General features: G+C 25.9%; 1 protein-coding gene across 1 annotated transcript in view; it reads left to right on the plus strand.

The window, feature by feature from the left end:
• Positions 1–15299, plus strand: part of LOC129981637 (cell adhesion molecule Dscam2-like) — a 506908-nt gene that overhangs the window by 339295 nt on the left and 152314 nt on the right. Inside the window, exon 12 of the mRNA XM_056092554.1 lies at positions 10709–10856. Within this exon, the coding sequence (XP_055948529.1) occupies positions 10709–10856 (148 nt within the window). The remainder of the gene's footprint in view (positions 1–10708; positions 10857–15299) is intronic.

The raw sequence follows: 15299 nt of genomic DNA on the forward strand, positions 1-15299 counted from the left end.
TTGTACTGAATCAAACGCTTCGCTTAGCTAATTAATGAAGTTGCAAAATATTATTAAATGTGTTGTGAAGATAGTTCATCATGTCACCAAAAAGGGCATTCAATTAGAGGAAAGAAGGTCGAAAAGAAATCTAGAAATAGGCTTCAAATTAAAAGTTCAATGAAGCGTTAAAGTAGGCTTAACCGTTGTCAGGTAAGTAATCGTGGTAAGACTTAAGATTAATGCATGGTTTATCGCCAAGCACATCAAAATCGTGCCAATTATCCAGAAATTCTCTAAAAGTCTGTAGTCCTGCTTGTATACCAGAAATGCAAACAAATGGCTTTTAAAGTTGCAAGCAAAAAATTATCCTGATAATATTTGTCGAGAAATCGCTCAAAAATTGTTCAATTTTGGCGCCGTGTATTAATCTTGTCTAGTCATAATCGCTATGACTTGCCTTCAGAAATCCATGCTCACATCTTCCAAAACAATGAATTTTCTTATAAAAAGTGCTTTTTGTTTCATTTTAAAAATTACCTTTTTAATGACATAAATTTAATTTTAGTACAATTTTTTCATTTAACTATAATAATATTTTAATTCAATTTTATACACTATCAGAAAGAATGTTTTTATGATATAAACATTCAAACACGTGCTTTTACCAATCGTACAATCCGTAATAGGATTTTCCTTTCCGCTTTTGTTTCACAATATATACGCTTTGTAAATTGCAGTAAACTGTTTTAATAGAATTCATGTGTTTTATTCACATTACATAACTAGAAGAAATGTTTTTTAAAGAAATGCTTCCGATGTTAATAATTTAACAGCCTAATAAGTTAATAATCTGGGCGTCAAATGCTCCTAGTCTGAAAAAAAAATTCTCTATTATGGCAAAATAATATGAATACAAATAGAATACAAAATATTTGAAAGCCATAATTGCAAATAATTGTATGTAAAAAATTGGCAAAATATAATTAACATAATTAATTTAAGCACGTCCACACATATATTCATTGTAATTTCAAGAATGTACTCATGCATTTATCCACATGATACTGTACTTATTTAATTGCATTATTAATAACTTTAAAAATATATTATATCTTAGAATGTGTATCAGATATTATGCAGGAAATCAAGGTATATTTTATATCAGTAAAATATCTCTCATAAATGCATAATCATCATAAAGAAATCCTCCATGTGATAGATTTTAGCTCAGAAAAAAATATTGTAATCTTAAACATTATTATATTATTCTAATATGTAAACAAAAATTATTCTTAAATATTTTAATATGCGATTTATCGCGATGTTCAATCTTTGAAAGGGAATAATAAATAAATTTCAAATCATTATTAACTTTAATTCTTATCTTAATAGTAATAACTAATTCAAAAGCTCAAAAATCGTGTTATTTATTTGTCAATGGATTGATACACAAAAAAATCTAATCCCATTATATTTTAATCTTTTACTTAATGGCAGTTTTTGGTTAAACTTAAGATTAGACTGATTTTTTTTTTAATTTTGAGAAATTCTGCCAATGGTAATTTTATAAAATTAAAATTAACAAAGTTAAAAATGTTTGACATTCATAAAAAACAACAATTAGAATGTTTTGAGTTATTTGAAAACTAAAATCCTTAAATTAAAAATGACTGTTGTTACTAAATTAACTGTTGCTACTAAATTAAATCGGCAGTGAATGCATCCAAATGTGAGTACAGAATACTTGTAAACAGAATCCATACAAAATCATAAAAAAGTGATTCACATAAATCAAAAACGTCGTTAGAACACTTAGTCTAGAAGATTACCTCAACTTTTAAAAAGAAATGTAAAGTATGCATGCAAATGCCAAGGCAACTGTTATCGTACCCATGTAATAAATTTCATAAAATATCAATTTCTGCTAACCAAGCATTTGAATTTCAGAAATATTTAGCATTAGAATTCTATGTTTAAGAAGTTTGAATCAAAGAAAAGAAATTGCTTTTTAACTTTCATTTTCTATTTCGACTTCAGTGGCGTTTTGCACAGTACCATATATCCTCTTAAAAAGGGGTGGGGAGAGAAAAGGAAATAAATAAGTAAAATTAATAAACTTAAAATTTTATAAATAAATAATTTAAAATAAAATATAAATAAATTTAAAAATAAATATAAATAAATTTAAAAATAAATAATAAATAATAAACTTCTGTTACTAAATTGACTGTTGCTACAAAATTAACTCTGCAGTTACTGGCATCCAAATATCAGTGCAGAATATTTGTAAACAGGATCCATACAAAATCTAAAAAAAAAAAATCATATATATCAAAACGTCGTTAAAGTACTTAGTCTAGAAGATTACCTCAACTTTTTTTAAAGAAATGTAAAGTATGCAATTTCTTTGCAAATTCCATGGCAACTGCTATCATACCCATGTAATGAATTTCATAAAATATCAATTTTTGTTAACTAAGCATTTGAATTCCAGAAAATATTTACCATTAGAATTCTATGTTTACGAAAGTTTGAATCAAAGAAATGAAATTGCTTTTTAACTTTCATTTTCTATCTCGATTTCAGTGGCGATTTGTACAGTACCATATATTTCCTTAACAAAAGGGGAGAAAAGGAAATAAATAAGTAAACCCCTGCTTAATTCTTTCATTTTGAAAGAAACTTTGCACAGAGGAAGAAAATCAGCAATATATAAGCAGCAGTCTTCGAAATTATCAGGCGAAAACATTTCGTCTACTCCAAAAAGTATTTGAACTGGAGTTAAAGAACTGATCCGAATGCAAATTTTTCTTTAGTTTGCTCTTTGAATACATTTCTATGTGCAGAATATTTCGAAGGAAACTGGGTTATTTGCATTAGATCTGCTATCACCACAACCTTAAATTAAAGGTCAGACTCTAAATTTATTATTTTATTATGATGATGCACGATAAGTGTTTTGTTTCGAATACGAAAAATAAATAGATATGATTTTAAAAATTCTATATGAATGCTATTTTTTATATGTTAATATAAAACATAATTTAAGTCTACTCTATAAAGATATGCTACATATTATGATTATCATTTTTTTTGTTCATTTATGACTTGGTAATTTATTACAATCCTGCAAACTTCAGTTTTATTCATAAATATTTATTGTTTAATCTATAACAAACGCTACACTATATTACATATTCGTTTGTTTGAAATAGTTTAAAAATTATTGATTGATAAAAAAAATCAACAGGAATACTTGGCAGAGCAGAACTTAAATTTGTAGTTGTAGCTCAAAAAAAGTTTTTTTTCAATTTCTCTAAATAATCTTAATTTTTTATTGCAACTACTAACTAACAAGTGATTTTCTAATCATGGAATAATTTAATGATGTAATAATTTTCATCTTGAAACAATAGCAGTTTTCAAAATGCAAGGATATTAAATATATTGCAAGAAATTGAATATGTTGGTTTGCAAACATTATTTATTATTTCAAAAAAATAATTAGAGTTAATGTGAGGTTATTAGAGAAGCCTAATAATTTATTTAAAAAATAATTTTAAATTTTAAGTACTTTAGAAATACTTTTTTTTTCGTAAAACATATTTCGTTCTATTATTATTCCTTAAAATGAAATATGATATTTAATTTCTTAAAATCCAATTATATTGAAAGAAATGTTATAGAATTTAACACTCTCATAATTTAACAATTTAAATTTATTCTTTTTTTTAAATCATAAGAAAATGTTTGGTTTTCTAGTCCCGAAAATTTAAAGGTATATACGCTGCACGCAAGTAATATATATACAAATAAGTTTCAGAAGTAGAAAACAAAACCATTCTGATATCATAGATATTTTTATTTTGTATTTAATTTTTTAAACACAAATATTTGATTATTATTTTTTTTAAAAATCAGCACTTTTTTCACAATATCTAATCACAAATACAATCTTAGCATTATTGGATAGATTCTTGAAAATTAACTTTTACTTTTTCTTTGCATCTAAAACAATGTAGTTGCAACGATTTTCATAAATTTGCATTGAATTTTCATATTTTATGTGGAACATAAAGCAGTTCATATTCTTTTTTAATATGGCTGGGTGTATTTCAAAAAAAAATAATTAGAATTTTTCATTTATTTCACACATTTTTTTGCTAAATATTATCATTTTTCATTTCATCGAATTACAAATACAATGATTGCAACGTTTCCTTTTTCTGAATATCTATTAATATTTTGAAAGAATATCTTACAATCAGTGTGATACGCATTCGCTCTTTTTTTCTAAATTATATATATATATATATATATATTTCTAATTTGGAAATGGGTTTCAGATTCCTTAGTATAAATAAGAATTTCTTTTGCTAAAAACCAATGAAAAAAGTTGGTAATTTACATAGGCTAGTTGTCATATTGTTACTGTACTGATCCAAACGTAACATAATTTTAAATTTTATACATTGTTGTTCAAACATTCAGAATCAATAATACTAACACTAAGCAACAACAACAACAAAAAAAGTACTTTGCATATATAATCTTACTTTTTTTACAAAAGAAGATACATCTATCATGTTCTTCAGCTTCAAATTTCGAAAGAGGACATTTCATTTATTTCCGAAATAAATCTGTTTTGTACCCAAATACATAAAAAACATTTCTTAAAAATTTCCAGATGCTTCTTTTATAATAATTTAAAATTGCAGAAAGATAAGAAAAAAGATTATGCAACCGAGTAAGGAAATCGTGCATTGTTTGGCAATATTTTTTTCTTAATTGGAGCTTTTAATAATTCCATTTAGTTTTCAAAAATACATCATTTTCTTTATTATTATTATGAGGCAGAATTATTCATGTAGAAATCAAGATTTTATTAATTTTGCGTCTTTTTCATAGATTTCTAGCAAAACGGACAAGACAGAAAGCATTTTTTTTTATTTTAAACATAAATCCATTTTTACTTCGTTTGATCAGTATTTCTATGGACTTTCTTTCATTTCATGTTAAAAGTTGGTGAAATTTTTACAAAATTTTTAATTTTTGAATATTTTTAAATTATTTATTTTGCCTTTCTTTTCATATGGTATTATATTAAAAACTACTTTCTCCTAAATTTTGCTATGCAATTGTGTTATGCAAATTTACTGTTTCTCTTCTTTCTTTCTTTTTGGTTTTTATTACTTTTATTATGCAATATTTATTGATAATATATGAAAGATTTGATGATTATAAGGAAGAGGTGAATTCTCAGTCTTACTTTAAAGTATCTGTTAATTTTTATGAAGTTATCAAAATGTATAAAATGAAATCAGATATTAAAAAAAATGTAATATTATTTTTACCAATTGAAGATATCTTTTAACAAATAAAAAAATAATATATGCTAATTAGTCATGTATTTTAAGAAATAAGGCCTTAAAAATAGAGCTAAAAATTCATAAAGATGATAAAAAATTTTACATCTTTTTCTGTTACAAGTTTGAAGTTAGAAAAAAGTAATTTTAATATTCACATTTGGAATATGTTAGATTATTAACTTTTTTAGATTAGCATTATTTGGAAAAGAAATGATGTTATACCAAGATAAATTATATAAAATTTGCTTTTATATAATAAAGTCCCTTGATAAATTATAATAATTTAAAGTTCTATAATCTATTCTTTAATTGGAATTTTATTTATATTTCTATTGTTAGAGACCATTTATTTATGATTAAGTGGTTGAATTTATGGATACGTTTACCTATATTTATGGATGTGAAATTCACTATTTTTGATTTTAAAAAAATTATTAGTTATTTTAAAATGAAATTTTTAAAATGTATTATCGTAATTTCAGTTTTTGCGTATTTCTATCCAATCTATTGTAATTTTGTAATACATGAACTTACTATAATACACGTCTCTAAGTGAAAGAAAAGAATGCTTTTAGATTAAAGTAAGAGCTAATTTTCTGTTTATATCTGAATGCTGACAAGCTGCATATTATTTTAAAGCTATACTTTCTTTTTCCAGTTATCTCAAAAATAGTGCTGTACTGTTGATAGTGCACTTTTAGTATTTTTATAATCGCAGATTAAAACAAATATGCGATTTTTTTAGCAAATAAGTTATAAGTTTTTGGCTAAGATTTCAAATTTTGGAAGTGTTAATGTAACAAATTACCAAGAGCAGTATGCTCACAGATTATACATTCTTTAATTTTACCATACATTGAAATTTCGAAGCAAAATATATTATGCTTTTAGATAAGAAAAGATTTCTAAAATGCTATTCATAAAGCGATTTCGGAAGAAATATGTCTTCTTAAAATTAATTCAAGTAATTTCAGAAGAAATATGTATTCTTAAAATTAATTCAGATAGTTTCGGAAGAAATATATATTCTTAAATTTAATTCAGGTAATTTCGGAAGAAATATGTATTCTTAAAATTAATTCAGGTAATCGAAATATAAAATGGCGATTGTTAATTCTCTAGTTCTTACAAGATTCATTGATAATTCTGTTTTAAATTTTACATTCGAGTATTAAAGATTTTTCAATTTTTTTTATTCATCGAAAATTTTACTTCTTCGTGTACAGTTATTTTTTTTCCTTCAGTCATATTTTTATAATCACAGATTAAAACACTTGCAATGTCTTTTTGTGAACAATCAATATGCTTCCATTTTCCAGGGGAGACATAATTTCCACATACCACTTTTACACACATAAGTTTATTTCATTCGTTTCTCGCTGTTGTTATTCATCTTTTTTTCAAATATCGATATTATTCAGTCACACTTCAAAACAGTTTTATCTCCGAATGTTTATTCAGGTATTGAAAAATGGTTCTGCATATTTTCACACATCTAAATGTCTGAATAACACATATTTTCTCTGTCCAATCGAGTTTGATAATCTTGTTTATTCTGAATGCAGTAATACCTAGATGCCGAATAATAAGAAGAATAGACGGAGATATAAAATAGACATAAGACGATGAATATATACAGGCAAAATATTTTCATGTATATATATTATTTTATATATGTGCATTTTAGAGTAAATGCGCACATACGCTTGCGAAATCTAATTAAACTTACCTGCAATTAGCATTTAATTTTGGTAAGATGGAAGATATAATCATAATACTAATGCATAATATAATAAAATAATTAAGCGCTGCCATGCTTTCATTTACAACAGTGATTGATGGTAAACTCCGATTTATTATTCATATCACGAAAGCAGTATACAATAGAAGAACCATAATTATAAGGTTGTAAATGTTTTCGATTTTTTTTCAAAATAAAGCATCTTGAGCACATTGCTTATTTTTATTATAAAACTGCATAATTTTTAATTTATATAGGATTCACATCCCTTTAGGGATTTCGAATACAAATTTTGTAATATTATTTGTTTATGTATATGTACTATAAATCTGGAAACAAACATCACCCATTTCAATTATATTCCTTCACACAGGCTTGAATCATAATTCAGATGGAATTCTTTACATCTTCCTGACCTGGCGTTAAGCCAGATGCATCAGCTGGTACCATCTAAAAAAGAGATATATTGATTTATTTCTCAGAAGGTGCACTGATCCTGCGACTATGATTCTTACAATTTTTATTAAAGTTAGATATCCGGTAACATTCATTTAGCATTTTACTAAATATAACAAGCTGATTGGTATACTTCAATTAGAGCTGTTTTGAATACCAATACTTAGATGTAAAATAGTGAGTTATCATAAAATTAAAGCATTGTATAAACGTTATTAGAAAATCATAAAAATGAATATTTAAAATAAACACAATTTTTTTTAAAGAAACTTAAGCAAATCTTGTATAAATTGAATTGTTCTATGAGACAATTAAACTTGGAATAAAAAAAAATAATAAATTAAAATGCCATTTCGAAAAATTGTTTTAAAATTCATTTAATAAGAGATCAATTATTATTATGAAAATAGTTTTTACCGTTTTTGATATTTTTGCCTCTTTTTATTCGAAAATTAAATGATTTTGACAGTATGTGGTAGGCAGAATCTTCTATTGAAGAATTTAAGAGCATTTCTAAATAAACAACAATACTCTTATCAATTTTCCTATTTCCATGGAACGAGTAAATTTTTTGAAACCGAAAACTAATGTTTGAAATATATAAAATATATGAAATGTAAAATGAAAGATGTTTGCATTTTCCATTAGTTTCTATATTCCTTTGAAAGAAACTCGATATCTTTTCAGTGCTTCATGCCTTTTAAAATGTACTATATTGCACATTTTTTATTGCAGTATCATATACGACAAATAAAAGCAGAAATGATCATATGTAATCTCTGTGTATGAAAATAGTTTCAATAAATGATGAAATTGAGATGAATAAATTACGAATGAATAAAATTAATGATCGTTTATCCAAAACCAAAATCCACCGTTTGAGTTAGAGCTACCAAATTAGAATTCAGTCAAAATTTAATGAAAAGTAAGAAAGAAAGAATTTGGAGTTATTCTGTTCTTCTTAATATTTTTGTACAAAACTGAATATTGCGCCATTTTATAATACGAGAGTCATTAAATGTTTTCCTAATTTAAAAAAAAAAGTTTAACATTAAATTTTTAAAATCCTCCCAATAGCTTCCCAAATATAATTGTGGGTTAACTGGACACCTCTATCTTTAAAAAAAAATATTTTATTCTCTGATACTTTAGGTGTAATTAAATTAATTAATAAAGCACTGAGCAGAAGATTTCTACTTTTTTTCTATTCTGCAAAAGGTTGTACTGAAAACTCAAAATTCCTATCAGCACAAGATATTTTACATTATATCCCCTTTGTTTGGCTTCTTCAATGCCGGACATTGTCATAAAAATTTCGAAAAAAATATTGTCAGACATTTGGCCCATACAACTCATTAGCTGAGCTATTAAATTTTGTTGGTTTATTAATTTTTAGTTTATTGAAGTCAAATATTCTCTATGTCCATAGATTTTATTAGAGTTAAATTTTAAAAATATGAAACAAATGCAATTTGTGTTGATTCAATTCAGATATTAACTCATGATATCACAATGAAATTTCATTTACTGCACAGATGGGCTCCTGTTCATAATTAATTCCTCTGAAAATCAAAAATTTTAAACCTGAAGTAATTATTTATGATTTTTATAAATATTAATTTAAAGTTTTCGTAAATGTAATATTTTTTTCTGTTTTTTTATATTCGGATAGTAATAAAATTACATCTGAATATGATAGATGAAAATATACAAAAAATATATTACAAAAACCAAAATATATGTTTCAGAAACATTTCTTTCGCTTAGTGCAAGATATCCAGATATGTTTTGTATATTATCTTATTTTTTCTATGTATTGTGGTAGCTCTAAGCTTTTGCATGCTTAGAGCTACCACAGCTTTTTATTCCTGGTTGTAGCACCTTGCACGAAATAATTCTTCTTCTAAATTTTATTCTCTTTGCAGATTTGATTATGATTTTGTTTAATTATCAAAAAAACATAAATATTTGATTTGTTTTATGTTTATTAAATCAATACTCAGTTACGTATCCTCCCACTTGTCTGTTTTTTTAATTTTGTTTTAGTTTACGTCATAAACTTAAGACGTCACTTCGAAATCTGCCTCTTGTTCCAAATAAGTCACAAACATCCGGGTATTAAAATGATCGAGGCTAATATAATCATTACTCGATTTATATTTCTAAAATAGTCTGATCCCAAACCGACATATTCAAATGCATACAAAAATATTTATTTTGTGTAAACATCGCAACGTTTAATGTTATTAGATTTGAAGTAGAGAATTGACTGATTATTATTTTCATCCAAGATTAATGATTGATAATCCTGTAATTTCCTGCTCCATTTGCAACAAAACATTTGATTTTTTTTTCCAGGGGTTTGGTTTCACATTATTTTGTCTGGACAAGAACTGTATGAATTAGTTTAAATCGACAACTAAGCAGCCTGGTTTGCCTTTAAATCTATCGAACTGTTGTTTTTAGTTAATTATAAATATAAACTGGGTAAATAAAAAGAACTGATTTGAGAGTTCAATTAGTTAGAGTTATATAAAGAATTACCGTTGCGGCGGAAACAAGGAATTTCCATCGTCTCTATACTTCATAAAATGTGATCTTTACCGAAGCATAATTTTTATTTTATTAAAACCAAACAATAAACCTCGATGATACCAATGAAGACAAATACGTTATAAAAAACACTTCCAACGAACGCTAAATGAATTAAACATTTATTAATTTGATATCCTTCATTGCGGATTATTCAATACTAATAAAAAGTATAGTAAAAACAAGACAATATATAAATGGATGATTAAGAAATAATTGCTTAAAAACAATACTTGCAATTAAAAAATTCATAAATACTTAATTCATTCTTTAAATTATTTTTAAATGAATTATAGATATTCATAATATATTTTGTTATCTTTTCTTAATATGATTAAAATACAGTTGATTTTATCCAGTTTTGTTATTGTTATCAAATGGTTAATGTTATCAAAAAAAATTCTTTTGAAGAGAAGAAGTCACGAAATGATCACATTAAGCGACATTTTCTGCATTTGTATTTAATATACCTTCAAGTACATTGATTTTCACGAATGAAAAGACATTAAAAAAATCGATATTTAAGCATGGAAAGAACCATTTATGCAAAATTTACTTCCTTTTTCAGGTGCACCACAGTTTCACTTCAAATTCAAAGTTCTTGGAGCTAGACGAGGAGAAAGAACTCTGATTGATTGTACTTCATTTGGAAATAAACCTATGTCTTTCATATGGCGGAAACAAGGTATTGTTATAGATCCTTCAATTGAACCCAGGTAAGAATTTCAACCTTTTAATTTGTCTTGTTTTAAATACAATTCCATTTAACTACGTTCATCAAAGCTCTCTGGAGCATTATCTATTCTGTATAATAAAGTAATCATTAGCCCCTTAACCATGTTATTTTCTTTGCTATCTAACTGAATGAGAATTTGTTTTTTTGAAATGTATAGTCATTTTAATTCAAACAATTTCTCTCAAAGTATTTGAGATGTTTCTGGACTATAGGTCATTTTTGTATTTAAGTATAAAGTCAGTTTATGACGTAATTCGTCATAATTAAGAATTCGCCCAACTAAATTTGAAAAACTGCAGAAGACAGTTAAATCTGCAGATCTATTGTAAATAACAATTCTAGTTTATGTTATTTAGAAATCTTTTCTCCTTTCCTTTTTTCTCATGATTCCGCCATATTAAGAATTCTAGATATGATTGTTACGTATTTAAAAATTCTGAGCTGAGCTATTTAGCTCTCTCTTTTTCCATCTACTAAGCTTAAAACTTATTCTACATATAATCTTAAAAAGTACCTGATATTAAGAAATCTATATAGCAAAATAAATCTATATTTGATCTAAAAAACTATTTGCTTTCTTACTGAAAAAAATATACAGACTCACCACTTACGTTATTTTCTGATGATTTGGGTGCATGTTGTCATGCTGCTCATGTAGTATCAACACAAGTTGTTAATGGCTATACATGAATACTAAGATGAGTGCATAAAATAGCAGTAAAATAATTTCCCCAATTTGTAGGAAGTCACACACAATTAAAACTAATGAACCAAATGAAACTAAATTTCTTTAATAGGATGTGAAAGATATGGGAAGATGAGTAATGTTAAAATTGTAATAAATAACGAAAGTAACTAAAAATTAGTTATTATTTATGTATAATAAAATTTATAATTAATAACTATAATAAAAAAGAAAATAGTAAATTAACATTATTTATACTTTTTTAAAAATATAAACAATAAATTAAATTATAAATAATATGGATAAATAATAGTCAGAAATTTTGTACACTTAGATATTCCGTACATTGAAAATGATTCCCGTAAACCAGAAACTTTAATGTTTATTAACAAAAGATTATTTTCCGTAAGCCTCATACTTTATTTCTTACATTTTGTTAGTGTATATTTTATGAAACAACATCAACAGAAGTTTGCGAAATCCATACTCCATACTTTCGGTGTAATTATATATCCATTCTCAATATGAAAGCGCTAAATTCTCACCTTTTACTGACTTTAAATCTATTTTTATAATTGATATGCCCCGAATTCTGCTACCTTTAAAAATTTGATTTCATTTCGCTTATTTTTTTAGTAGTCATCGCATCAAAATGAAGCAAAAGTATTTGAAGGTCATCCTGTAGATGTTTCCACCAAATGATGTTATTAAAATATAGTCATATCACTGACTCTGCGACCCTCCTGTAAGCACACGGATAAAATTACTAAACGACTGGAATACCGCTACAACAACATTAGTGGGAACTATATTTGATTCCTAACGGCTATCACCAGCCACGGTACAGACCTTCCCTAAGGAAGTACGTCCCTTTTTCATGTACCCTCCAGGGTGGCGAATCACCATTCCGGAAGCTTCCCGTCCTCATTTAGAGGTGTGTCCCCCCCCCCCACTGAAACTGAACGATTAATTCAGCTGAATTCTAAAAATATTTCAAGACAAGATCCGATAAAACAGAAAATATCGATTTTACAAAATTTTACAAAAAATATTTTGCTATTTTTATGTAACTCATAAATTTATCTTTATAAAAAATCGAGAATTTAATTACATTGTAAAGCAAGATGCTTTAAGGAAATATCTTTTTAAATATGTTTTTTGATTACAACATGAAAAACATATGCTATATTCAGGCCAAAGAAAATTGTGTTTGCTTATGAAAAATTCTTCCCATGTTGCCGCAGAAATCTGAAACTTCAGCTTTAGTTCCAATCTGTTTTTATATCAATTTCATATATCTGTGGAATACTTATAAAAGACAAATAAATTTCTTATTAAAGCAAGCTTAAAATGCAACGTAGATATATAATTAAACTTCCCAACGACTGCCATTGAAAAATGAAAAGTCTCAAATCAAACAAGGCAGGCACTTGAATTTATCTCTTCCTTCATAGAACAAAAGAATTAGAAAAAAAAATCTCTCCCAAGAATATTCGTGCTTGACTGACAATCTAAAGAATTCAATTTAATGTTTAAATTTCTCTTTTTTTTTCTTTGTTACTTGAATAATTCAGAAGCTATCGCTCGTGTTAATCAATGTTTACAGAAGCATACCAGTTGGAACTTGACGTTTTCTTTCATAAGCTACATCTTAACCCCTGCATAAAAGATTGAAATTAATCGAAAAACTTCTGGAACGAATAGATAAAAAAAGTCTTGGTATTTAAATTCTTTCTGTCAATTTTTTTCTCCTACTTCAGGATGTGTCTATATATCTTTGCCTTAAGAGTAGCAAAAATAAAAGAAAACAAGAAAAAAAAAAGCAGACATGTTTCGAATTTTTGAAGAGTTTCTGAAGTGACTGTTCTTAATTTATGTGAGGAAGAGATTAGGGGAGACGGCTGGGAAGAAAGAGTTTCATTACTTCAAGAGTCCTTTGAATTGTTTGATGAATTCTCATGATTAATCCAAAATCTTTGGAAACAATTCCCAGTTTTCTTTTGAAAATAAAATAAAAGAAGCTTTGCTTCAAAAATGTCAAGTATATCAGTTTACAAAAAAATTCTTCGTAATTATTAGATGATTGAATTCATTAAAGAAAATATTTTTTATGTGAAAACAAAATGGCATTATCAAGAAGTTTATTGAAATAAAATGGTAAAACAAAAGAACATCTCATATCCAATTCCTTTCATGCTTGAATTTCACTTCAATAGTAAAATAAGCTAAGAAAAAACACTTGTAGCATCAAAATATGATTTTTATTTTATTTATTATTAACATTTGCTGAATATCCATCTAGTTTTATCAGGTTAGTCATCCAAATCAAGAAAACAGTTGGGATGATTTTCATTGATTGATAAAGGTATAAAAATAATATCAGTTGTTGTTCTTTATATAACAGCTAACTTTTTTAAAAAAAAAAAAAATGTTTATAACCTTTGAATTTTGTTGTGCTTTGATTAAGTTTTATTAGTTTCACAACAACAATTGTATTGAGATTTCTTTAACTTACTAAATATTTTTTTCTATAGAATAAGCTTTAATAATGGCAATGTTAAGTTTTTTCTAAGTATTTCGTTCTTTTTTAATTTCTAATGGATTTGGTCTATCAGTATTCAATATTTCAATTAATTATCTTTGAACTGAAAGTAATTTACTTTAGTAATCCTATGAGGTAGATATTAATAATAAAGTGGAATTAAATTAAAGGATCGATGTTCGAAGACAAAATATTTCTTAGTTCTATCCGAATAGGTTCAAAAGAAAATAACAGATTTTAATTAATTATAATATTACATAGCGGCTAAATTAAAACATCAACTAAATTTAAGAGTCAATAATATTTAAATGTCAACTTAACAGCTAAATTTGGTATTTTAACATTCGATTAACAATAAAATAGGCATTGGGAGGCATATCACTTTTGTTATGATTAAATTGATAAAAAAAAACTATTCTTTTATAGATATAAGCAAATAGAAACATTTGTAAACTAATGTATAATTTGTGATTTAATATGAAATTATATAGTTGAGAAACATATTGCAAATAAGGTGCGTTAATAATTTTGTTTAATATCCGTATGTTTTTATAGGATTAGTATCACTTTTGCCCCTATTATTAGTACATCTTTAATGACAGTAAGACTGAAACGTTCTCCAGTAATCTCCGATTTCAGTTCATTTATGTCATAGTTAAATTGCCTTAATTTATTCAGAACTTGCAATTCAGAGTAAATGCTAATCAACTCAACAGGCCATTGCTTTAAATTTCTACTAAATCAGATACGAATGTGGAATCATCACTCTATTTCATACAGACTCGAATTCTTCATGGTCTAGACAATAATTACTCTGTAGAGGTTGAAAGAGGCTTATATATATTAAATTGTAGACAAGGTTATATATTCAGTATCCAGGTGGTGAATTATATGATGAATAGATACTATAGGAAACATCTATGCACTAATGTAGCTACCATCATATGTCTCCAGTTTCCATTTGAATCATAAAATCGATATCATGATGGATTTTAAGACATCAAAGGCCTTAGTATCTTGCAAATAATGTATGCATGATGAAAGATAATGCCTTACATTATAATTTCTTCATATATGTTTTGCAATCCATATAAGTCGAGGTAATGTAATTATAATAAACTTTCTTATGGAATATATTTTAATTAAGAATCAATTAAATAAGACCGTTAATGGATATAAGTCATTTGATTCTTTCC

The sequence above is a fragment of the Argiope bruennichi genome, chromosome 8, assembly GCF_947563725.1.
Source record: "Argiope bruennichi chromosome 8, qqArgBrue1.1, whole genome shotgun sequence".
NCBI classification, from domain to species: domain Eukaryota; kingdom Metazoa; phylum Arthropoda; class Arachnida; order Araneae; family Araneidae; genus Argiope; species Argiope bruennichi.